This window comes from Podarcis raffonei, chromosome 7, assembly GCF_027172205.1.
Source record: "Podarcis raffonei isolate rPodRaf1 chromosome 7, rPodRaf1.pri, whole genome shotgun sequence".
NCBI classification, from domain to species: domain Eukaryota; kingdom Metazoa; phylum Chordata; class Lepidosauria; order Squamata; family Lacertidae; genus Podarcis; species Podarcis raffonei.
The window spans coordinates 74222450-74249596 of NC_070608.1; the positions used below are offsets into that span (position 1 = coordinate 74222450).

The 27147-nt window shown below is 43.4% G+C and overlaps 1 protein-coding gene across 4 annotated transcripts in view; it reads left to right on the forward strand.

The window, feature by feature from the left end:
* Positions 1-26432, forward strand: part of CDH12 (cadherin 12) — a 671646-nt gene extending 645214 nt beyond the window's left edge. For all 4 annotated transcript variants that reach the window (XM_053397110.1, XM_053397109.1, XM_053397112.1 and 1 more), the window contains 5 exons: positions 7886-8022; positions 14483-14604; positions 17612-17729; positions 20871-21122; positions 25185-26432. In XM_053397110.1, coding sequence (XP_053253085.1) covers positions 7886-8022; positions 14483-14604; positions 17612-17729; positions 20871-21122; positions 25185-25684 — 1129 coding nt within the window. In that variant the 3' untranslated portion in view covers positions 25685-26432. The remainder of the gene's footprint in view (positions 1-7885; positions 8023-14482; positions 14605-17611; positions 17730-20870; positions 21123-25184) is intronic.
* The last annotated feature ends 715 nt before the right edge of the window (positions 26433-27147 follow it).

The following is a 27147-nucleotide window of genomic DNA, read 5'->3' on the forward strand; positions in this document are numbered from 1 at the left end:
GCCCTGTGGAGCGCCCTCCCATCAGATGTCAAAGCGATAAACATCTACCTGACATTCAGAAGACATCTGAAGGCAGTCCTGTTCAGGGAAGTTTTTAATATGTGACATTTTAGTGTATCTTTCATCTTTGTTGGAAGCCGCTCAGAGTGGCTGGGGAAACCCAGCCAGATGGGCGGGGTACAAATAATAAATTATTATTATTATTATTATTACTAACGGACTAGGCTGTAGCACATTCGTTTGAAAGCTGCACCTTCCAACCTGTCCCTTAAAACAACTGAGATTTAAAACTGGATAGCCACAGAGGGGGAAAGAAACCACAGTGATGGGAAATGGTCGAAGGCATGGCATCACCCTAACTGACTCTAGCTTGGAAATGCTTATCTGAAAGCTGACGCCTGAAAAATGCTGAAGGGCTTTTGATTAGGAAATTGCTTTTTACCAGCCGTGTTTAATGTGCAGGTGGAGAGAAGATAGAGCTTTTGGGGTCATTACGGTGGCCACAAAAAGCCTTCTTTACAGTTGCTTTCCACCACCCAGTTTCAAGTGAACTTCACTGCAACCATAAGGACTAGAATCTTGATTTTTTTTAAAAAATGAAGGCTGTTTATTCCCTTAGGATAAATAACGAGGGCACTTCTTGGTCCACATAAATGAACTCTGAAGGTTTCAAAAAGTCTGTAGGTTTTGGCTGCACTCTTGCATTTTTTGCAGAAAATGCCTTCGGTGCTTTAATATGTAGGAGTGCTGATTCGGAGATACTGCAATGTATTTATTTGAAAAGGATAATTGTCAAGACCCCCATTTCCTATTTATTAAGCTGATCCTGCTTATTTATCTATTGGCCTAACAGAAGGAAAGAAAATATATGCAGTTGTTAGTTACTGATGTATTAGACTTCAGTGCTCCATAAGGTTTATCTCCTCTAATTGAAACTAAAAAGTCAATAAACAGAAGTTAGCAAAAGCATAAATTAGTTGCAAACAGTTGTGTGTGCTTACAACTTCCAAGTGTGTCTTACAACCATTATGCTGTGTTAGCTTTTTAAAACCTAGTTTGCCTTGTCAGGGTAAATAATGGCCTATGTCACTTTAATAATATTTTAAAGAAAGAACTTGCAAAGCATAATGCAGTTGAGGGGGACTGGAAAATAGGTCTTTAAGAAGACAGTGGAAGACAATAAGTGTACTCGTATGCAGTAGGCAATATAATGTGCTGTGCAGTATAGTTTCATTGCAAATTAATTCATTTTCTCTGAGATGTTTTCCAGGCACAGTTTTAGCCATCACAATGCCTATTACACAAATCTGTAATCTGCAAAACAATGGAGACAGGAACAAAAGATAGATCTGTGCTTTGTGCAGCAGACAGCACAACTCCAGAGAACAAAGCAGTTCAAAGCAGCTCACATTAGCAGAAGTAACACTAGTCCTGGCAATTTATTACACTTTATCAGGCAAAAAAGGGACTTTCAAATCTGTTAGCTTTGACATATGGGGATCAGAAGATAATAGCTAAATGATAGCAGAAAGGAAATCCACTTATTTAAAGAATAGAGAAGGAGGAAAACTGTTTTGCAGAAAGTCATCGAGAATGCTGAGGTTTATTTTTCTTGTTTGGATAGAATCAAAGCAGTCAAAGTTTCAGCAAAGGAACGAGTTTATTGGGTGAAGATCAAAGCTGTCAGGAATACAGAAATAGAGAGGCAAGCACTGAATGAAGAAGAAATTGAGAAATCCTGAGAGAATGTGTACCAGATGCATGAGGCAGCTTCACTTCACAATTTAAGGATTTGGGAGACTCAGAATTTAGTTGTTCCGTATTGTCTGTGGCATCCAGTTAATATGTCCCATCAGTGCAAGGATTTACACTTATACAATGGAAATTCCCTCCTATCTCTCCCCACCCCGTGGTGGCTTTAGGGGAGTGTGACCAGTTTACCAGCACTGGGCACTGAGCTGAATCAGTGTCACAGAGGGCCCTGCAACAATGACTTAACACAGGAGGCAGGCAGGAGGGCTGCTGAAATTCAATAGCCCAAAGTCTATTGATTAGGTGAAACCCTAGAACAGATTTAGGTAAGTGCAGAGGGAGGGGAAAGAGGAATTTCACTGTGCAAGCTTAAAGGTAAAGGATCCCTGGATGGCTAAGTTCAGTCAAAGGCAACTATGGGGTTGCAGCGCTCATCTCGCTTTCAGGCCGAGGGAGCTGGCGTTTGTCCACAGACAGCTTTCTGGGTCATGTGGCCAGCATGACTAAACCGCTTCTGGCGCAACAGGACACTGTGACGGAAACCAGAGTGCACAGAAGTGCTGTTTACCTTCCCACTGTAGCAGTACCTATTTATCTACTTGTACTGGTGTGTTTTCAGACTGCTAGGTTGGCAGGAGCTGGGACAGAGCAACGGGAGCTCACCCCATCATGGGTGTTTGAACCGCCAACCTTCTGATTGGGAAGCCCAAAAGGCTCAGTGGTTTAGACCACAGCGCCACCTGCATCCCTTAAAGCTTAAAGCCTTTCACTGATGGAGCATACTCGATGCTGCCCACAGGATCCATGTGTAGCCTCTGACATGCAGCCCTCTACACCAATAGGATAGAATTAAAAAGGGCCTTTGTGTACATATTCTGTAGTAGTTGGTACTTGGGAATGTAAAAATAAAAATAAAAAAATGCTGAAATTGCAGAAATCCCCATAGATTTATGTTCCTAGTGAACAAGATACATTTTCCCATGTTATTTTGTATGAATAAATGAGATTGCATGGGCAAAGCAGCTGTTTTCATGGAACTCAGTGTATACTCAGCTCATTCATTATTCAGGCATCATTCAGATGCCTGTATCATTCACTGGAAATCATGTCAAAACATCTGTGATGTTATTAAAACAGAGGACATGAGTCTGTCTTCCCACTCCCACCCCACTTTCTGAGTCAAGCATCATTGCCCCCATAACCCAGCCGCCTGTGAAACATTAGAATTGAATAAGCATTTTCAAAGATCAACATTTCTTGATAAACCGTTTAGCTCATTATGAGAAATGAAAAGCCGACAATGGAGATGACAGGAGCATTTGTTAAGCAAATGCACAGCGCATCTTAGAAGGGCAAGGCGAGGAGCAATGAAATGTGTAGACAACAGTTAGGAAGTGCTTCTTAATCGGAATGCAGCGAATCTCTCCCCCCCCCCCACTTGTGTAGAGCTGTTTGGTAAAGCAGGAATATGAAATGTACTGCTATTTTGGAAGCATTAGCTGCTTTAGGTTTTCTCACTCCCTGCAGGACTATCCATGTAAATTAGTTTTGCATCCTGTCAAATCAATAATTGCTTTGCTCATTGGGCCCTCGCAGTAAAATGGTGTTTGTTCAGGTCAGCAGAACTGGTGACATATCTCTCGCCATTGCAAGCAGCAGGGAAAGAAAGCAAACAAATCATCTCGTTTGGGTTTGAGCATTCAAAAACTTGGTGTATGCCTGAGTGATGAAAGAGTATTTCCATGTGCAGGCACGTGCACTTCTTAGCCTATGTAAATGGGAAAACATCCAACAATATGGGCCTAAGCCAGGCAGTGATGGCTATTGTCCATTGGGGCTGGTATGGCGGAAAGGAGGCCAACAGTAGGGGGAGCCAGAGCAAATGACAGGCAGAGGCAACTCATTCTAGTTTTGCCTCCATTCTCTCTCTTTTTTTTTTAAAAGTTTTTATTTGATTTTACAAATTCTTTCACACAGATGTTATTACAAATATTAGAATTGCACAAGGTTGTTCTGAATCCCGAAACTTCCCCCCTCCCCTTTGTGGGTTCTTTGAATCACCTTTTTAACTGCATGTTGTAAGTCCATCTATTTTACCATCCTCCATTATATCCAAAGTGTATGTGTCATTGCAATAATTATTTAAAGTCTGCCAAAGAGTTCAAGTGGGACGTGGGTGGCGCTGTGGGTTAAACCACAGAGCCTAGGACTTGCCGATCAGAAGGTCAGTGGTTCGAATCCCCGTGATGGGGTGACCTCCCGTTGCTCGGTCCCTGCTCCTGCCAACCTACCAGTTTGAAAGCACATCAAAGTGCAAGTAGATAAATAGGTACCACTCCAGCGGGGAAGGTAAACGGCATTTCCGTGCGCTGCTCTGGTTCGCCAGAAGTGGCTTAGTCATGCTGGCCACATGACCCGGAAGCTGTATGTCAGCTCCCTTGGCCAATAAAGCAAGATGAGCGCTGCAACCCCAGAGTCAGTCACAACTGGACCTAATGGTCAGGGGTCCCTTTACCTTTTAAAGAGTTCAAGTGGTCTTTCAAGTACAATATATATTTGCCCCATTCTTTGTTGAAGTTTTGATCCTCCTGATTTCTGATTTTCCTGGTTAATCTTGCCAATTCTGCATAGTCCAATAGTTTCACCTCCCAGTCCGCCCTAGTAGGTATCTTGTCGTCTTTCCAGCTGTGGGCAAGAAGCATCCTTGCGGCTGTTGTAGCATACAGAAACAGTCTTTTCAGTTCCTTCGGTATCTCTGCACCTACAATTCCTAACCAAAAGGCTTCTGGTTTTTTAACAAAGGTTATTTTAAACATTTTTTTGGGGGGGGAGAAATGTAGTTTTGTCTCCATTCTCTGCCCTGCGGAATTCTGCAAGGGGCAGCACTGAGACTAAGCAGAAGTAAAAGTAAAGGTAAAGGGACCGCTGACCATTAGGTCCAGTTGTGACCGACTCTGGGGTTGCGGCACTCATCTCGCTTTATTGGCCGAGGGAGCTTCCGTACAGCTTCCGAGTCATGTGGCCAGCATGACTAAGCCGCTTCTGGCGAACCTGAGCAGCACATGGAAATGCCGTTTACCTTCCTGCCAGAGGTAAACCTATTTATCTACTTGCACTTTGACGTGCTTTCGAACTGCTAGGTTGGCAGGAGCAGGGACCAAGCAACGGGAACTCACCCCGTTGCGGGGATTCGAACCGCTGACCTTCTGATCAGCAAGTCCTAGGCTCTGTGGTTTAACCCACAGCACCACCTGCGTCCCTAAGCAGAAGTACCACGCCCTAAACTGGTTGTAAGAAAGAAAGCAGGCAGGTGGAGAGCAGCTGAAGGCCAGTTGTGGTTGGTGGGGAAATACTCCAATTGCTCAAAGGGGTCAGCCGCTACTAACATTGGGTGAAATAATTGCAATGTTCCTCTCTCACCTCAGTGACAAATTACTCTTCAAGCATAGGCTTCCCAGTGACAACCGTTGTGAAATTAGCACAATCCTTCGGGAAGTTCTCCTGCATGTGTCTCATTAAAGTGCCACAAAAGAACACAGTAGCCGCATGTTGTCAAACAGAGCACGGATCAAGTTTTGTTTTCCCAGCAGGTTGGGAGGTGGTTAGAATTTTAACATAAGCATACATAAAGCAAAAGGCAGCTCTTTGTATATATGCATGTATTTCTCAGGTTTTCTTCAACTATAGATACCATTGAGCATTGAAAGAAAACCAATTGGGCAGCGGAACCGCATGGTTCCAGATGGTAAACTGTCACTTTATGTTAGACCATTGGTAGGCAAGCTAAGGCCTGGGGGCCGGATCTGGCCCAATCGCCTTCTAAATCCAGCCTGCAGACGGTCCGAGAATCAGCGTGTTTTGACATGAGTAGAATGTATTCTTTAATTAAAATGCATCTCTGGGTTATTTGTGGGGCCTGCCTGGTGTTTTTACATGAGCAGAATGTGTTCTTTTATTTAAAATGCATCTCTGGGTTATTTGTGGGGCATAGGAATTGGTTCATTTTTTCCCCTTCAAAATGTAGTCCCTTCCCCGCCCCCAAGGTCTGAGGGACAGTGCACTGGCCCCCTGCTAAAAAAGTTTGCTGACCCCTGTCAGTTAGACTGTGTATGGAAAACTATTCAAGAAATGTTTCCCCTAGCACCCAAGTTTTATGAAAAAGGAAGGCATGAAAGGGTTTTAAATGGGCCACAATAACCATGTTAGATTATTTGCTAGTCCACCCTGCAATAATCCATATAATAGCAATTCATAGAGCTGGACTTGCAGATCCTCTGTCAGAGCAAACATGAGTGTTAACAGCATGAGTAATGTTAAGGAACTCACAGTTTGTTATGGCTCTCTCTGTGGCATCTGCTGTTATTTTTGCCTAGCTGAAGATAGTGGAAGGGTGAAATAGAATTCGTATTAAATTACAGTTAACATTCCACATTCTGTATTTGTAAGGCAAAACATAATCCACAATCCTATTTGCTTTGGAGGTGCCAACTCAGTTCCTACCCACTTGCTAGAGCCAATTTGTATTTAATATATTTTTTTCATGATTTTGGACAGTTGCGTAAGCCACCGTTTGAGAAATGAGACGCTGAAGTCAATACAGGAACTGAGAAATCATTTGTTTTTGGATCTGAGAGGATTAGCTCTGAAACATTTCCAGAAACTTTTTCTTACTTGGGATATTGGGAAATTGTGGCACTTTTGTGGAGCTCATATTTTTTATGATCTAAACCAGAGTAATGTTGAAGCACAATGGATAATTGTGCCCAAGCCCACAAAACAAAAAAAATCCAGATTTTGACTGCAACCTTTGTGTGAGATGAGTTCTGTGATACTTAATCTCTCTTTGATGATCTCCCATATCCCATAAGAGTAGTAGGGAGACATTACCCAAGCCATTCAACAACAACAACAACAACAACAACAACAACAACAACAACAACAACAGCAATTTATTATTTATACCCCACCCATCTGGCTGGGTTTCCCCAGCCACTTAGGACAGCTTCTAGCAAAATACTAAAAATGATAAAATGTCGGGCATTGAAAAGTTCCCTGAACATCCTTCAGATGTTTTCTAAAAATTGTGTAATCCTTTATCTCCCTGACATCTGATGGGAGATAAGCTTTTTCATATCCTCCCTAATAAGTTCAAACTGAACCACCTCCTGAAATCTTAACACAGTAGTTTGTTTTCAAAAGAGCACAACCTATGACAACCTCAAAGGTTCTCAATGTTATAGAACTTGAGAGATAGATTTGTATGTCTGGCTTTTCAGGAGGTTTTCTATTTATTTATTTGCAGCATTTTATCCCGCCTCTCTATAAAAGGCAGTTTACAATCAACAGCATAAATCAGTGTAGCTTTAATCTATAAAATAATCATAAAACAGCAATAAACAATGAAAGTACATGGTGAAGCATGCTTACTGTGGTGGGAAATCACCATTGGTTCATTGCCTCGCAGTCAATAAACAAGGCATTGAGGCAAAACTTCAAGCTTTATTCTTGGCCAAGAATTGTGTCCTTCCCACCTCACAGTTCAGGCAGAAGACACCAAACATACCCATCTATTTCATAAATAGGTAACAAGATACAAATGTAACTATTCACACATGACACTGTTTTCCATATGACACTCGTTTACAGATTGCACTCTTTCTTTTCACTTTATGGCAACTTTGCTATACTGTGATCATTGTTTTTCCACAACATTTCTAAGTTACTATGAATACAGCCAGCAAAACAAGTGTTCAAATTGGATTTATGAAGAGCATTAACAAATATACATTAAAAAGGTTTGTTCTAAACTTTGATGGTCTTGGGGGTGGGCGGTGAGGAAGCGAAGAAGGCATGCACTCCAAAACACAAATTTAAACAACCAAAATACAATCAAATATATACAGTATATTTTCGGTTAACTTTTTTCTCAAGTCCATCTTTCTTTATTCCTTTATTTAGCCTTCCGACTTGGCATTGAAGCAGTCACTGCTTCTTCATTATAAATCAGGGAAACCAGAGTAGCAAAATTGATTGTTGCTATTATTGATTGTTGCTAAATTGAACTGCTATTATGACAGCTAAGCATTGCTATTTCCTTCTTGTTTTTCTTTCTCTCCCCAAAACACATCTGCAGGTACTTCATAGACTGGAAGAATGATGTGGACAGCTACTTTACTATAGATGAAATGGAAGGAACTATTGCCACAAATGAATTGCTGGACAGAGAGACCACTGCACAGTACAATTTTTCCATAATTGCCAGTAAAGTTAGTAAGTATGTCAGGAAAAGACTCATCCAATATTCTCTTTCCTACATGGTTTGTTCATTTTATGCAAAGTCACATTTGGCACATTTGGGGGTGGGAAGGTAAAAAATATATTTATTTCATGTGGTTCATGCAGTAATAATTTTGTGTCTCAGCTGTGTGTCAGTGTTTCAGCCTTCCAACTCCATACTTCTATGATTCTATGAAATGACTTCCTAAGAGTCATTAAAGGATTTATAGTTCTTGATTGGGCACTCTGGGCATGCTTTCACAAAACCAATCGATCATAATTAAATGTAAAGGGACCCCTGACCATTAGGTCCAGTTGTGACCGACTCTGGGGTTGCGGCGCTCATCTCGCTTTATTGGCCGAGAGAGCCGGCGTACAGCTTCCAGGTCATGTGGCCAGCATGACTAAGCCACTTCTGGTGAACCAGAGCAGCCCATGGAAACACCGTTTACCTTCCCGCCGGAGCGGTACCTATTTATCTGCTTGCACTGATGTGCTTTCAAACTGCTAGGTTGGCAGGAGCAGGGACCGAGCAACAATTAGATGTTGCTAAAAGCAGTGGAATGGAACCTCATCATGACTTGGTCAGTCAGTCAAGGGGACTTGGTTACAATTAGCTTGTACTGGACCTCTCAATACTGTAAACATATTTAATTATATGAAAATCTTGCTAGTTCAAGAACTTCAGTGGATGTCCTGCTTTAATTACCCCAGTGATCCAGAACATTTGTTCCTAAAACTATATCTCTTTTTTTTTAATTAAATATTTATTGGTATTTTCAAGAAACATGTAACAAACAGAAACAAAAAATAAACAAAATAAAAACAACACAAAAATACATAAAATTCAAAACTTGACAGAAAAATAGAAAAAACACAAAAAGTTTCAAATACTTATTTTCCTTAACCCTATTTCTCAGACCTCCTCACACCTCCCCTTCTTGTATTCCAATTTAAATTGTCAATTCAGCAAGTCCTTAACTTATTTCTTCACCCTAGCTTGAACATTTATTCCAACATGCTATTATTTTACTTTACTTCTTTTTTCCATTTCCTCAATTTATTTTTACCAACCTTATTTTCATTTAGTTTAAAAAAGAAAAGAAAAACCAATTTTACCTTATCAAAATTACATATCAATACTTATACCTCATTAAATATTCTTAAACCTTTTTCCTAAAGTCGACCAAAATTTCCCTTCCACGGTTTTCCCAATTTCCATACAGCTAACAAAAAATATATATAAAAAAAAACAAGGCAGATTATACTTATATACCCTTTGGATTCCCAACCTCCACCCACCCTTTTCCCGGTTCCAGTCCCCAACCAATATCCATCAGTCTTTATGTTATTTAGCCTGGAGATCTCACGTCCGAGGCCCTTATATCTCTCTCAGTTCCTTTCTGCCGGTCTCTTTGATAGTCCTTAATGTTAAACCCCAAGTCTCGGAGAGGCTCCGGCCCAACAGGATCCATGTTGCTTCCAGCCCGTCCTCCACACTTAAAAGCAAAGCCTATGGGGTACTCCAACTCTTGTTTCAAATTTCTTTCAAATCCATATGTCCCCAAAGCTCCAACTTTCACCTTCAGCAAATTTGTAATCCTCAGGTCTTCAGATCTCCTCCAAAGGGGATCTCTCCATTTTTCAGACTCCCATTCAAACCGGGCTTTCCACATCCAATTTTTATTGTCCTTTTTTATCATCATGTCAGGCCTCATATTGCAACTCTCCTTTGACTCCTACAGAATTCCAGCTCCTCCTTCATTTTCTTCAAAAGCAACATATTGTTCCATCGTGTCAACACTTTCAGTTTCATTTATTTGTTCAGTTGAATGGGCTTCCTGTTTCAAATCCTTATCAGGCTCAAGACTGTTGTTTACTGTCAAGTATAGTACTGAAACCTCTGTAGACAAAGCACTGTACTCCTCTTGTAACTTTCCCAGGAGAACAAATGCTCTGTCCAATTCTGCTTGAATTTTAGCTCCAGCCATTTTCGTAATGTAATGTCCCTATTACCCCTCTAGGGGGATTTTAGTTCCTTAATATTCCTTTCAGCTCAAAGCCAAAAGTCCAGTTATTTTGTATCAGCCCTCCTTATTTTCAACAAGTTATACCAAATAAACCAGCAGAAACAGCAAAAAACAATGTTCTCTTTTTCCAGCTGACAGCTAGCTGACTGACAGCTAACTTGACAGCTGTCAAACTCTTCAATACAGCAGGCTTTCTCATAGGACGTTCCCGGGTCTAGGGGGGGGTGAAACTTCAGCTCCGAAAAAATTCTTTTTATCCTCCAGTAAATCTTCTTATAATGTTAAAACCGTGAAATCAAGATCTTTTATTAACAAGCAAGAAACAGATTCTCTCGACCTTAGCTGCTCGGTCCTTTGCTTTAAGTTGTTTACAAAGAGGGGGGGTGGACTTCCTTTTTAGCCCCTTCCCGCTCGTTCCAGATCCAAAATAGAAATTTTTTTTTTAAGTTCCAATCTCCGTATTACTCACGGGTTGATGTTTTGTAGTCCAATCGATCAAAAGAAGAAGTTGGCGCTCTCTGTCAATGGCTTGCAGCTTCACTCCGTAGACGAGGGAGTACTCTCAGCACCACGCCTCACCCTGCCTCCGTTCCGAAGCCTTTAAAAAGGCTCCGTCCCGGATTGGGGGGGCGCAAATGGTGCCCGCCGAGTCTCTGTGTTCACAGGCATCCGCGCCTGTGATTTTAAGGGTCCCCGCTTCGCCGCAGCGGCCAGACCCAGACGCTACGGAGCCGATTCCCTCCGGAGCTCGGAGGGAATCCGCCATTAAACAATGGCGCCAACCCGGAAGTCCTCCCTAAAACTATATCTCATGTTCTCTCTTCTTGCTCTGCTTTCTTCTTCATCAGATAGTCAATAATGCAGAATGACATGATTCCCCCTCCCCTCTCTGACCTTTTATCGTGATCTTGATGTTGTACCTGATGAGTAAGTTGTGTGTGTTTAAAAAATAAATAGTGATCTTCAAATATCTGAAGAAAATATCACATTGAAGATGGAGCATACCTGTTTGCTCTTGCTCCAAAGGCCAGAACCGAAACCAGTGGGTAGAAATGTCAGCGAAGGAGATTTCAGCTAAATATTTGGAGAAACCTCCTAACAGTATGAAGGGACGTGGGTGGTGCTGTGGGTTAAACCACAGAGCCTAGGACTTGCCGATCAGAAAGTCTGCGGTTCGAATCCCCGTGACGGGGTGAGCTCCTGTTGCTTGGTCCCAGCTCCTGCCAACCTAGCACGTCAAAGTGTAAGTAGATAAATAGGTACCGCTCTGGCGGGCAGGTAAACGGCTTTTCCATGCACTGCTCTGGTTCACCAGAAGCGGCTTAGTCATGCTGGCCATATGACCCGGAATCTGTACTCCGGCTCCCTCGGCCAATAAAGCGAGATGAGCGCCACAACCCCAGAGTCATCCGCAACTGGACCTAATGGTCAGGGGTCCCTTCACCTTGACCTTTACCTAACAGTATGAGCCATTTGATAGTTGAGGAGTGGCCTCCCTCCTTCAATGGAGGTCTTTAGGCAAAGGCTGTAGTTGTATCCTGCACAGCAGATCCTGTCCTGAGCAAGAAGATCAAATAAATGACCTTCTAAGTTTCTCCGTTATTTCCCATCATGGCCTGTTACGTCAGTTTGAACACTTATCTCCAAATATGGAAAAATGTCAAGATTGCCCTCCCATTTGTAGTTATAAATAAAGCCCGCCATCTGGACTCCCGTCAACTCTCAGAAACTACAAATGAAATTGGACTTTGCCACTTTCCGTGGAGACTCAGATGAAGGTCAAGAGCAGGTGTCTACAGGATCAGCTGTGCCTGTCTCATCCCCAGAGCACTCTTGACAGTTGTTTCCTGAAAAGCATCTGTGGCTCTTTGAGAGGGAGCATTATTTAGAACCAATGGTGATGCAAGGCTGATGCTTATCTCGCTGCTCTCTCAAAGCAAATAATCTTTACTAGGAGTGATTTGAAATTCTGTCGAGTCTCAAGAGATCAAGTTGGCTTTTTGCTACCAGAATAGATGCTGTGCAGCTTACGCTGATAAAGACAATGATGGGGAATATGTAAGAGAAATGAAGTGACAGATGAATGATTAGTTTTTCTTAGCAAGGCTGACTGGCTGACTTTGGGCCATATAATACCAGATCAGAACACTCTGTCTAAAAAAGGCAAACTATAAAATAGTTTCCAGGGTTGGAAATTCTGTTTTGTTCTTTTTACCAAGTTCTTCCATTCAAAGCTATATTTATTTTTCCGTCATGACCTGGGTTTAGTTCTCTTGGAGGTGGTGAACCTGTGTCAAAATCTCCACCCTGTAGTATGCTGAATGTCAAAGAGGCATAATCTAGCTGAGCCTTCCACCTGGCATGCCAAATTTCTGTGCTAAGGGATTTATTATTACAGTGGTACCTCAGGTTAAGTACTTAATTCGTTCCAGAGGTCTGGACTTTACCTGAAACTGTTCTTAACCTGAAGCACCACTTTAGCTAATGGGGCCTCCTGCTGCCGCTGCGCCGCTGGAGCACGATTTCTGTTCTCATCCTGAAGCAAAGTTCTTAACCTGAGGTAATATTTCTGGGTTAGCGGAGTCTGTAACCTGAAGCGTATGTAACCTGAGGTACCACTGTATTATTATTATTATTATTTATTTATTTGTATAGAGGAGCAAAGGCTCAGCACATAGGCGTTATCCTCAACAATGAGGTGGGAGAAGGAGTCTTGAGCAGAAGCCCATCTCCCTTTGTGGGAAGGCGTAGATGACCCCAGTCATCTGCACAATCCCATGACCCAGAAAAGTGCTGGCTAGTTAGGGCCTATGTAGATGTAGTTGCACATAGGGTTGGATTACAACTGTTAGTAATAAATAGCTCCCAGTTAAACCAGTGGGATTTAACTTGGGCTGCAAACCTAAATGCGTCCATACAGAAGTAAGTCCCATGGAATAAAATGGGGCTTTCTCACAGGAAACTGAGTTTAGGATTGCAGTCTTAGTCATGGCTAACTTTTCACATTGATGTCTATGACGCGCAGCGTAAATAAATAATGCAGAGTCATCTTCAGTAAAAGAATAAAAGCTTTACTGAGTTAAAGTAAACTTGTTTGCAAATAACAGCATAGTGAACAGAAGATTAAACTAGCTTCAGAGCATACACAGGGTTACACAGAGTCTCCATTGAGCACAGGCTTCACAGGATGCAGGCTCCACCACACACACAGTAGCTGACTGACACTGACACACTGTGTCAGACACTGAGTTTGCCTGCAAGCAGATAGAATACTTATACAGAGAATGAGTCACAGTGACTCAGCATGCTAAACGGTTCTGCAGCTTTTCAGCATTTCACAACATTTCTAGACTCCTTTACGGCTTCTGCTCTCAAATACCTTTATCCCATGACAGTCCATGGGGCATAAACTCAGATAATTTGCAGCAGCATCCTAACTTCCCCTGGCCAACAGGACTTTATGGAGTGACAGGACCACCAATGCAGCCATAGCAGGGAGGACAGAAGATGAGGCAGGATGATGAGGTCTCAGTGCCATCACATGACAGCAGTGAGGCCAGCTTGGGATCCAGTGAATCCCATGATGGCAGCCCTACTCCTTCTTGCCTTCAGAATGCCCCCTAGTTCAGGACCTTTCCACTGGCTCCTGCCCACCCACACGTTTGAAAGGCAGAAGGGGGAGGTTCAAGTGCTGTAATCCTTGTATCACTCTGGCATGAGGCTGGCTTAGCTGTGAGAGCTGGGCAGAAAGATGCCTTGGCTCATCTCCAGTATAAGAGGCATTTGGATTGCCCTGCTATGTTTGGATTTAACCTATAGATTCCAGGTGATGTGGAGTTAATGCAAAGGAAATGGGGATATATGTGCAAGAGAGCACATTTGTAACTACAGTGGTACCTCGGGTTACAAACACTTTGGGTCAGACTCCCTTGACCCGGAATTATTACCTCGGGTTAAGAACTTTACCTCAGTATGAGAACAGAAATCGGGCAGCGGCGGCGGCGGCAGCAGGAGGCCCCATTAGCTAAAGTGGTGCTTCAGGTTAAGACCAGTTTCAGGTTAAGAACAGACCTCCAGAACGAATTAAGTACTTAACCTGAGGTACCACTGTATTGTGTTGTAACTAAGTATTGTAACTCTTTTCCCACATCCTACTTATGGCACTGCCAGTTTTAGCCCATAAAGGGGAAGTGCTAAATGTTTCTATAAAAGCATGCTTAAATTATATAGCTTTGTCCTCTGCCCCAACTTCATATGACTGTTAGGTACAGCCCCTCTTGAGTGAGCAATTTGCCAGACCAATATGAAAGGCCATGTTAAGATATATCTGTAATTACACCTTTCACTGCCTTATGTGAATATATAATGTTGCTTTAGATTTAGTATTCCATACTTAATTTGCTTTTATTTATTTTTCTTAATAGGCAACCCACTATTAACCAGCAAGGTCAACGTCATCATAAATGTCCTAGATGTCAATGAATTTCCTCCTGAAATTGCAGTGCCCTATGAGTCCTATGTGTGTGAAAATGCAAGGCCAGGACAGGTATCTCTCTCCTTTTTTAATGTTACCTGTGGATGTAGTCATGAGGAATGATTATAATCAAATGCAGTAGTTAACCAACAACAAAAGCAACTTAACGATAACTATTGGTCTTGTACTTTTTGAGTATTTGAGGTATTTTATTTACTTATATATTGAATGCATTTCTAAAGAGGGAGGGCTGCATTGAAAACAACTCAGAATAAAAATAATACTTATCTGAGCAATGCTTATAACAACCCTGAAAAGTGAGCCAGTATTCTCCTATCCCCGTGTTGTATATTGGGAGCTAAAGCTGGGGAAACATTCTCTGCCGAAAGCTACATAGCAAGTTTGTGGCTGGGATGTTATTTTAACCAGGAACTTTCTAGTTTTTAGTGAATCCCATTAGTCACAGTCTTAAAACTGCATTTATTGGATCAGGCAGACATACCCTGTGACCCACCAAGCCAAGCACAGACCACAAACTATGTTGTGGCCTATTAAAGGCTTGAAAAACCACCTCTTATAGCTCCCTGCCTGGGACTGCCAGAAACAGAGGTGTATGTTCAGCACCTGGCAGACTTCAATGTATGGACAGCAGGCTGAATAGACAGCAGGCTGAATAGTCATTCAGGCTTGTATTTGATAACTGCATTTCTTGTACGGTGGACACCTTAAAAGATAGTGTATCGACTGTTCTGCAAATTAACTGTGACTCTCCAAAAGATGTATTCAGCCACCATATATAGCTGGCCCCCAGGGATCCACTGAAGTTAGGCAGTATAATCACAAGTTCCCCTTGCCTGGGAACAAAACTCATAAAAGACAGCAATTTCCTTGCCAGGATGAGCAAAACGTTAGCAGACTGAAAAATAAAATATACGGCCGGTGTAAATTCTGCTAACCCTGCTTCTCATTCCCACCCCCACCAGTCATTAAGTTTTCCCAAACCCTAATTTTCTTGAGGTGCTGCTCAATGGTAATAAACATAAGAACATCTGCACTGTTATATTCTACCATATATAGTCCTGTTTATAAGCCTTGCAGAATCAAATGGAGAGTTCCAAGACTCCGGGCACTTTAAAAAAACAAAAAACCCACCATCATTCAACACTACTGCCCAGAGGAGATGGGATTTGCAGCCTCAACAATTCTGTTACTTGAATTACTACACCTATGGAGCAAAAAAAATTTCCTCAATCTCCTCAGTGTAGATAGTAACTGGTTTAAATAACTGCCCAGGGCAACTGCTTAAAGAGCCCCTTCCACAGTGTTTGCTTCTGTGTGGCATGTAATAAATGCATAGAAGTGCTACTGAAATTGTCTGAAATGATCAAAGTGTCAGCAGTTATAGGAGAATGCTTGCAACCATCCGCATATGAGCTGATCCGAGTACAGGGATAAGGAGATAGGTGTCATGTGGCAGAGTGTGCTAACTTGGTAGCCTGTAGGCCTTGCAGCTTAGCCTTTACTCAAGGCTGATGGCAGAGGTTGAAGTGAATGGAGGATAGTCAAACTTTGCCATGGATGGATGGATAGATAAAATCTATCTAGGATGATTTGCAATGTCCAGACTCAAAACTGAGAACATATCGAAAATCTCATATTTATTCACTTCGTTCCTTATAGGGAGCACAGGTTTCTCCCTATTAACATTTAGGGATTTATTCTGCATTTCATTTCAGACAGATCACACTAACATACACCTTCGTCAGCAGCATCCTGTGAAGTTTCTCTCAGCAGCTATTCTTCTCACACACACACACACGGAGAGAGAAGCAGAAAGCAGTTAAAAATGACAGTTACTTGAGTAACAGTCACAACAGAATGGAATGTCTCTCTCATATGACTCACAGTCAGCCAATCACATGAGAGAGCTATTGCTAAAGAACTCCATGCAATTTAACATAAGCAAACATTCTCATTTCAGGACATTAAACCATTATCCTTAACAGTGCTAACATCATGCCCCCTGTCTATTTTACCTTCAGGGATTGCTTCTGCTCACAGGAAAAGACCGGCTCAGATTACTGTCAGGGCAAACAATTGCACTTTTTCTTCTATTTATGTTTGCACAATTTCTTTCCCACCCTTTATCATAAATGACCTCAGGGTGGGTAACAACAATTTAAAATACAGTCGTACCTTGGTTCTCAAACTTAATCCATTCCTGGAGTCCGCTTGACTCCTGAAACTGTTCGAAAACCAAGGCACAACTTCCGATTGGCTGCAGGAGCTTCCTGCAGTTAAGTGGAAGCCGCGTCGGATGTTCAGCTTCCGAAAAACGTTCACAAACTGGAATACTTACTTCCCGGTTTGCAGCATTCGGGAGCCAAAACCAAGGCATTTGAGAACCAAGGTATGACTGTACAAGCAATCAAGAAAGAACAATATCTTTCACATGCCAATAGTTTGCCATCCACTGAGGAAAAAGGTGAAAACCTCTCAACCAAGGGGCAGCTGTGACTGAGAGAAAAATTCATTCCTAGTCATGTAAACCAGTGGCCACCTGATGCCTCAGTGGAAGACTCTTAAAACTGAGGGAGGGAGGGAGGGCTGGGAAATCCTACTATAAGGGAAGGAATGCTGCAATGAAGGAATGATTTTTAAGAGGTCAGGTGCCATGCCCTGAGGGGCCCAGTGAGATCCTGAGCTGGATTGGTCCCTCCCCTGGTCATAGCTGCCCAGCAAGTCGACCCCAGCCTGGTGATGCACTGAACCATAAGGACATGAATATTCCAGAACACCTCAGCAGCTGAACCAACTGACAGTCAAATGAAGTCAGAACTGATTCAGAAAATAGCTACAGAGGGTTTGAACACTGCAGCCTATGTTAACTTTAAGCTTTACATTTTGAGTTTCTCTCTTTGGGGAGTTATGTTAGTGAAGCCCTTATTTTTTCCTAAAACCTGTGTTTCAGTTTGGTGCATTATGTCCAATTTAACGTACTACAACATGGTAATCAAATTAAGACATTTCCTTTCACACAGAAATGTGTACTGAAGTTTTTGTTCCATTGTGGTTTTAGGTCATTCAGATTGTCGGTGCAGCAGACAAGGATTTGTCACCTGCTGGACAAAGATTCTCCTTTCGACTCTCTCCTGAGGTGTCTACAAAGCCAAATTTCACAGTCCACGATTTCAGAAGTAAGTTTCTATTTTGGATGATGATGATAACAATTGTTTTGTTTAGTTATTCTGGTGGCTGCAGCCTTCTGTTTATATGTGAGACAGTGAGCTGCTTCAATATGCAGTTGTTTTCCAGATATCACACAAGGGAGATGAGAACAGTGCTTTACAGACAAAGGAGTGTTGGGGGTCTACTAGACAAAAAAGGTGGTGGAGTTCCATCAGCTTGACCATCATGGTGAAAGACTCCAAAGCAAGGGAGAAAGGGGAGGAGAAAAATAGGTTTGGAGTAACTGAAGGATAACTGCTCAGAAATAGGCACCATCTGTACTATGCTTAGTAGCATAGTCTTAGCATAGGATGACTCTAGTTGGGTGTGTAACATTTATTAAACATATCAAGAGCCACTGTGGACGCAGAGGAAGATAGTTGAGTCCTGCAGATTCATTTTGATTCTTTATGTGATTTCATAATCTAAGGTACATTTAATCCTTAAAACTAATGTAATTTATTTCCTCAAAATTACTGGCCCCTACCAGAAAAGTGCACAATTAATGACAGCACTTCTTCACACAAAAGGGAATGTGGTCCATATCTTACCTGTGCATCTTGTGACATTCTTGGCCGAATAATTCTCACCAACTATACTGGCCTTTACAGATGGATGAATCCATCTTTTTTCCCCCAGCCATTGTCCCTTTCACACATTTTCACAATGTTTCATTCTGTATCTATCTGCATTTAAAAAAAAACAACTGCATGAAAATTTGCATTTTGATATACATCTCTAATTGTATTCTCCCTGAAACTATGCATTTCTAATCAAAAGTCACAAAGGCCTACTTATAATGTCATTGGGCCTGCCACATCCTTGGTGATGTTGGATCTCTTAAACATCTGAATAGACGAACATACATGACTGGTGGGCTGTGCGTGCCTTGCTGGGTCACAGGTTGTACAGGGTTACAAGAGAGCAGATTCCACTGGATTCCATCTCATATCAGACCCAGCAACCATGACCAAGTGCCAGGAATGATGAGAGTTGGAGTCTAGCACCACCTAGAACACACCATGCTGGATACTCCTGCTATAGAGTACCAGAGTCTGCTGGACCCAACCCTTCAAAACGGCCACAGACATTAGCTTCCTGCCCTGCCCAGTTTGTTTCTGCTTCAAATCCATCAGAGAGACAGAATAGTGAGGTTGAATGAGATAAGGAAAAGCTGTTACCCACTATGTACTTTAGTGACGCTATAAATATAAAATGCTAGACATATATTTCACTTGTGGTTTCAATGGTGGTGGAAATCCGGCAATTACTGTGCACTGTGCCACCAATCAACTCTCAGATTATATCACATCTGTGAAGAATAAAGCTAGACTGTAGGGTGGTGAAAAGTACGGAGCTTGTCTCCCCTGCGTTCAGTCTGATTTGGACTCATACATTCTAGCCGAGTCCTTACCAACTTTGTGCTTACTAAAGAATTAGATGGTAGCTATGATAAGCTATATCAGAACTATTTTTCTAGAAAAAGAGTTGTGGGAACTCATCACAAACGCCTCCCTCGTTCTCTTGCAATGGCACCCATCTGTGAGGTGGTGGAACCCAACTGAAAGGTGCCAGAATTGAGTTCCGTCTTAAAAAAAAAAAGGTCCTGAACTATACAATATGCATAACATGGCATGTGTGAGTCAGCCTGAAATCTTTTTCATGCAGGACAGCCTGTGACCCTCCGTGTGGTGCTGAATTAGGACTCCCCACAACACCCAACCTTTCGCAATGCTAGATGAGGCTGATGGGAGTTGGAGTCCAAAAACATCTGGAGGGCAAAGGCTGCTGTAGCGTAACTGGGCTGCAAACTGCACAAGGCCTACTTATAATGTCATAGCATCTACCCACAGACTTTCCCCTAAAAGCAACACTTGTCTTCAGATACTCAGCAACTGATGGCTCCACTGGGATCTGAGCCTATCTACAAGGAAACAGGATCTGTCAGTTCATCTCTCAATTCTTCTGCAGCAGCAAATCAAAGAGGGAAGAAAAAACATCCAGTATAGAGAGACATGTAATGTTGTGGGAGATGCTGTGAACTAGCGAGTGTTGGAGAGATAATAAGGCAGGAGAGAGAGCACCGCAGGCAATCCCAATCAGACCTGCCAGCAAATTGGTTTCTAATCTCACTCCCTGCTTAATCCTTTTAATCTTTACATCAGTTTTCTCCCTCACTGGGTTTCTTTGATTCAGGGGAAAGGCGCGATAACCCAGCCCCTACCAGGGAAAGCAAGAGAAACACCACTCACAGAGGCCTGCATTCACCTTAATCAGAGATTACTGGCAAATGTTCTAATGGTATTGAGTGTCTAGTTTGATTTCTGGTGGGACTTTTCTTAATCATCTTTTCTGAGCAGGTGCTGCATCAGGGAAGGTTTCCTACCTTTCTAAGGTGCCTCCAGTAGAAATTGGCAAAGCAAGAAAGCCACATTTCCCTTCCCACTGGAGAACTGAATGGCAATCACAGTCGTTGAAGGGCATCCAGGCAGACCTGAGGAAAAGCAAGAGATGTGGCAAAGATAGTTACCCCTAGGGTGGTTTTGGGGTTTTTTAAATACCCTTTTTGTGTGCTATGACAAGCCTGCTGTCAAACTGAGCCAGATTTATAGGAGAAGAGTCACAGTAATTACCATTTGCCCAGGGAAGAGAGGAGAGGATTCCATTACCTGGCATCTCATTTGAATGTGATGCTTTGGATAATGATGAAGCAAAGAAACTATACTGATTGTGGAACCTCAAATAGGCCATGTCTGAGTGTGAAGGTGCATGCAAGATTGACATTGGAAGCAGTAGATTGATTTCCCCTCCTCTCTCTCCCACAATGCCTAGAAATAGGGAGTGCATGATACGATGGCACCCCATTGCAATTTTCCCCCACCCTCATTCCACCTTATTGACAGTGAAGAAGCTTACAACATGATTTCACACCATTTCCATTAGTTTACATTACAGGGGAAGGGAGGGAGAAAAGGGGTACTCTTGCTTTCAGTGCACATGAGCTGCAATGTCAGGCATAAGTTTCTCATTGTTCTGCATTTTTTTCAAATCATGACACCAAGGAGAAAGCAAGAACCTTATCTGCAGTGTTCTTTTGTTTCCCCCTCCAGACAACACAGCTGGAATTGTGGCCAGGAGAAGTGGGTACAGCCGCCGGCAGCAAGAGTTATATTTCCTTCCAGTTGTGATAGAAGACAGCAGCTACCCCATACAAAGCAGTACAAACACGATGACAATCCGGGTTTGCAGATGTGACTCTGATGGCACCATCCTCTCGTGCAATGTCGAGGCAATCTTCCTGCCAGTCGGACTCAGCACAGGGGCCTTGATTGCAATCCTGTTGTGCATTGTTATACTTCTAGGTTAGTACTCCTTTACAGAAAGAAGTTTCACTGGTACTACATAGTCTATTCCTCAGTGTTGTTATGAAATTCCCAAAAGGCAGCTCCTGTAAGCTGCTTTTAGGGGTGGGAGTTTTCGTGAGCACAGCCATATTGCATCAGATACCATGTACTGAAACTCGGATCCTGTGAATGGCGCGAAAGGGTGGCCTCCCCACCATGTTGGAGTTTAAATTCACCATGGACATGCTCCCATCGGTGCTGCTTGGTTGGTGAGACCCGCTCCTTGAGCAGGGCCCTGCCCAGCGCCGACGGCATGGAGCGTGACAGTCTCTAGCCCTCGGCTGGGTCATACCCTTGGTTGTCAAACTTAATCTGTTCCGGGAGTCCGTTCGACTCCCTAAACGGTTTGAAAACCAAGGCACGGCTTCCTATTGGCTACAGAAGCTTCCTGCACTCAATCGGAAGTCGTGTCAGACATTCGGCTTCCAAAAAAAGTTCGCAAACCGGAACAATTACTTCCGGGTTTGCGGCATTCAGGAGCCGAAACGTCTGAGTACCAAGACATTTGACAACCAAGGTACGACTGTATGCTTAAACATGAGCATTAGCAATAGAAGTTGGCAATAATTACAGTGGTGCCTCGCAAGACGAAATTAATTCGTTCCGCAAGTTTTTTCTTCTTGCGAGTTTTTCGTCTTGCGAAGCACGGTTTCCCATAGGAATGCATTGAAAATCAATCAATGCGTTCCTATGGAAACCGCCTTCAGACCAGGTCCGGGGACAGTTTGTCCCCCGACCTCTTCTGAAGTCTAGGGGGGGGGACAAGGGCTTTTCTTCCCACCACCAGCCTTCAGAAGGCTGTTCTGAAGGCTGGCGGTGGGGAGAAAAGCCCTTCTCCCCACCTCCCACCCCGCAAGCTCCGGGGACAGGAGGGCTTTCCTCCCGACTGCCAGCATTTTAAAAGCCCCCAGGACAGTGGAGACTTCTCCGCTGTCCCGGGGCTTTTAAAATGCTGGCGGGCGGCAGGGCAGCGTTCGCTGCCGCCCGCCAGCATTTTCAGATCTCCCCGGGACAGCGGAGAAGTCTCCGCTATCCCGGGGCTTCTAAAATGCTGGCGGGCAGCAGGGCAGCGTTCGCTGCCGCCCGCCAGCATTTTCAGATCGCCCGGGACAGCGGAGAAGTCTCCGCTGTCCCGGGAAGGCAGGCGGGGGCAGCAAAGACTTTTGCCCCCCGCCGGCCTTCAGAAGAGGTCCAGGACCTCTTCTGAAGGCCGGCGGTGGGCCAATGTCTTTGCTCCCCCCCGCCTGCCTTCAAAAGCCGTCAGGATAGCGGAGAAACGCGCTGCGCTTCTCCGCTATCCCGGGAAGGCAGGCGGGGGGGAGCAAAGACTTTTGCAGCCCGCCAGCCTTCAGAAGAGGTCCAGGACCTCTTCTGAAGGCCGGCGGAGATTTCCCTATGGGCTTTCTTCTTGCGAAGCAAGCCCATAGGGAAATTCGTTTTGCGAAGCACCTCCAAAACGGAAAACTCTTTCGTCTTGCGAGGCACCACTGTACATGAAAATCATTTGTAAGGCCTTCCCTAACCTGGCGCCCTTCAGATGATAGTCCAACAGCACTTGGAAGATATCAGGATGAGGATGCATAGGCAATATATCATATATGATAGAGTACGTGATATATACTCTGCAGTATTATCTTAGGATGTACATGCCCAGTTGTCTCAGACTCAGAGACGTGAACCTCTTGATCTGAGACTTTCTGAATTCTTAAAAAAAGGATGGTATCTCTGGCTAGCCTTATGCTGGGGTGTCTTAGACTGATCAAGGTCTTATGGAGCCTAGAGGTAATGTATTCAGCACTACAGTGGTGCCTCGCAAGACGAATGCCTCGCAAAACGAAAAACTCGCAAGACGAAAGAGTTTTCCGTTTTGGAGGTGCTTCGCAAAACGAATTTCCCTATGGGCTTGCTTCGCAAGAAGAAAGCCCATAGGGAAATCTCCGCCGGCCTTCAGAAGAGGTCCTGGACGGGCCGGCGGGGGGCAAAAGTCTTTGCTGCCCCCGCCTGCCTTCCCGGGACAGCGGAGACTTCTCCGCTGTCCCGGGGAGATCTGAAAATGCTGGCGGGCGGCAGCGAACGCTGCGCTGCCGCCCGCCAGCATTTTAAAAGCCCCCGGGACAGCGGAGAAGTCTCCACTGTCCTGGGGGCTTTTAAAATGCTGGCAGTCGGGAGGAAAGCCCTCCTGTCCCCGGAGCTTGCGGGGTGGGAGGTGGGGAGAAGGGCTTTTCTCCCCACCGCCAGCCTTCAGAACAGCCTTCTGAAGGCTGGCGGTGGGAAGAAAAGCCCTTGTCCCCCCCCTAGCCTTCAGAAGAGGTCGGGGGACAGACTGTCCCCGGACCTGGTCTGAAGGCGGTTTCCATAGGAACGCATTGATTGATTTTCAATGCATTCCTATGGGAAACCGTGCTTCGCAAGACGAAAAACTCGCAAGAAGAAAAAACTTGCGGAACGAATTAATTTCGTCTTGCGAGGCACCACTGTATTTTGAATTCTGAATGGCCTGAAAATAAGACTTAGGTGGGAGGCAGTTACCGTATTTTTCGCTCTATAGGACACACTTTTTCCCTCCTAAAAAGCAAGGGAAAATGTGTGCACATCCTATGGAGCAAATGCAGGGGGGAGTCAGGCGGGAAAAGCCGTCAAGAGCCGCACACAAGCTCCATGCATCTCTCGGGCTTTTCCCCAGGAGGGAGAAGGGACTGACTGGCCGCATCAGTCCCTTCTCCCACCTCCTAGAAAAGCCAGCAGAAGCCGCACAGCCCCTTTAAAGAGTGTGCGGCTTCTGCGGGCTTTTGCGGGAGGTGGGGGAATTCCCCCACCTCCCGCAAAAGCAGGGAGAAGGTCTGGGAGAAGCGCACAGGCTGCCTGCAGCCTGTCTGCTGCTCCCAGAGCTGGGGAGGGGGATCATATTTTTTTCCTTGATTTCCCCCTCTGAAAACTAGGTGTGCCCTATGGAGCGAAAAATACGGTAGGTTCATTTGGTAATTACACCCAGTTCATGCAATGTTTAAAGGTGTCCATCTGAATAATCCTTTGCTTTGCTGCTTCCAATGCTACCTTTTTTTACCAGTCTCTGTAACAAAGGTAATTTGCATCTAGTAAGACCTCTGTCTAAAAGCTATCTTATTAACCCTCATTTTACACAGGAAACTGCTTAAATTGGTTTCTTGAACAAAAGCCCAATCAGCTCTGAATGGGGAGTCAGAATATGCCTACCTGCCCCATGGTAAATAATTATTGCAGGCTTTTAGGGCCTTTGTATCCAAGGTTGCCTATTTCCTTTACAATTAAAGGATATAATTAAAGGCTAGTAAAGGGGAATAAGACATAATAGTTATCAAGCTCACACACCACATTAGCTTGGACAATTCCCTGCAATGCACTGAGGAGTTTAAAGGCAGAGAAATGACAATGAGAACCTTAACCACAGGTATTAGATTTACGTGGCAAAATGTTAGCATGGCACCATCAACTGTGAATGGGTACATCTGTGTTTGTGTGTTAAGTGGAGCTGTTATAATCATTGTTGCAAAGCACTTACAATTGTGTGGGTTGTAGTTTTAGGGTTTTGTTTTTGTTTTTTTTACAATCCAACAGCATATACATTTTGTTAAATAAACATAATACAGAATAATCAAAATCTGTAAACTGCAGCTAGGGTTGCATTCAGTGCAATCAATATCAAATGTAAGGATCACAATGCTTTATAAAAAAAAATAAAGTGGCTTCTTTAAAAAATAAATGCCCAGGCTTCCATTCTGTTAAAAACAGAAAAAATAAATCTGATATTTCCCCATTTTCATGGCTGTCAGGAAAGCTGAAAATCCATGTGTGCCATTTGCAGTTGACGATGCCAGGCCTGCATTTTGCCATTTCAACTCAGGTCCTGTTTATACCTGAGATCAAAAAGTAATTTGTGAGTCACCCCTGACAGTTCCTAGATATTAGAAGGTGATGCAGTATTTTATTGGAAGACAGCCGGACTCCTTCCGCGCTTAATTTACCATTCTCTTCTTATCTTAGTCATCGTGGTGCTGTACGTGGCGCTGAGGCGGCAGAAGAAAAAAGACACTCTCATGACCTCTAAAGAAGACATCCGAGACAACGTCATCCATTACGATGATGAAGGAGGTGGCGAAGAGGACACTCAGGCTTTCGACATCGGGGCCCTGAGGAATCCAAAAGCAATTGAGGATAACAAAATACGCAGGGATATAAAGCCAGATGCTCTCTGCTTACCTCGCTCAAGACCACCCGCAGAGGACAACACAAATATCAGAGATTTCATAAATCAAAGGCTGAGAGAAAATGACGGCGATCCCTCAGCACCCCCTTATGACTCACTAGCGACATACGCTTATGAAGGAAATGGATCTGTGGCTGAGTCTCTTAGCTCTATAGATTCGCTTGCAACCGAGGCAGATCAGGATTATGACTATTTGAGTGACTGGGGACCACGTTTTAAAGTCTTAGCAGACATGTTTGGAGAAGAAGAAAGTTATAATCCGGATAAAGTCACTTAGCTGGGGGCAGGGAGGGGGGAAGAAATGTAAACCTACAACAAATTTTAAAATAAACAAGCTTTATAGGAAAGGATTCCTTTGATTATAAGAGACAGCAGCTGTCCCAGTGAGCTCCTATATTTATCATACCGTCAATCTTGGTTTACCTGTTTGTCAAGGGAAGGAGCATCCTTGACAATCTGTTTCCTTTCTTGGTGGATTTTGTTTTTTATTATTACTTTGGAATCACACTGAGACAACCTCAGGCCTATTAGCTACAATTTACCGATACAACACAGAAAGAAGGATAGCTTTCCGGCATGGTGGTGGAAGAGTGGTAGATTTTTCTTAATTCCACTGAAGTGCCTATTGAAACTCTTACTATTTAAAGTGGAAATGACTGCAGCAAATGGCGCTAAGGGAAACTGACATAAAGAGGACATTAACTTTTATGTCGAGAAGCAATAGCCGCACGCTGACTTCTGGTTCTTTTAAAACAAAAAGTGTAGAACAGTGGCTGGATTCTGTCTGTCCAGCGATTGCAACTCGGTGGAGATTGTGTTCTGTTTGGTTTTGTTTTTTAACCAAGGAAGCAAGTTGTCTGCCAGGACATCACATTTCTTATGCCTACACTTCACACGGGAAAGTTTTAAAAAGCTGTTATTCCAATTCAAGTTGTAAAGCCCACAGTCTTTAACTGAAGTCAATGAATATTTAAAATGTTCATCAAAATGTTACACTTTTTCAAGAATTAAAAAAGAGAGAGAGAAGTGATGGAAGTATACATTTCTTATTTGGATGATACACTCCTTGCAGAATGCTCTTCGTATTCAGAGAAAGGCTACTGGTGTTTTTGGAGGGTTTAGTCAGATGGAGGGGATTATTTGGGCATCCCTTTTGCTGTGTATAGCTAAGGTGGTATATATAAATAATATCCTTGCTTGTCTGCAGCAGAGATGCCAACTGCTCATAGAGTGTTTTGTTTTTTAGTTGATTGTTCGTATTTCCAAAGCTCTGTCCATAAGAAGTAACGAAACCTGTTATGGACAGAGTATATCTTACTGCCTTCCATTTGAGAAAAATGCATTTGTAAAATTGTGTATAGATACTTCAAAAACCACGAAGACTTATTTCCCAATTTGCTGTATAATAATCTTAATTATTAGACAGAGAATTGGGAAACAGTTCTTCATGAGATGCTTGCCCACTGGTCATAACCACTGGTCTTGCCCTCATTCTGCCCCACTGGTGCAATGAATGGCTGGATTGCCTATAAATTGCCAAATTAAAACTTGGCAACTCTGTTCTGCAGGTACAGTAAAGCCTTTACATAATCCACTAGTTATCCAGAATTCTTTTGTAAACACATTCATTCTATGTCCCCAATAGAGCCTCCCACATGTGCTGTAGTCTCCTGCATTAATCCAGGGATGGTGTGGGATATTTCTGGTGGCATTTCACCATCAGAAATTCACCATTTGGCA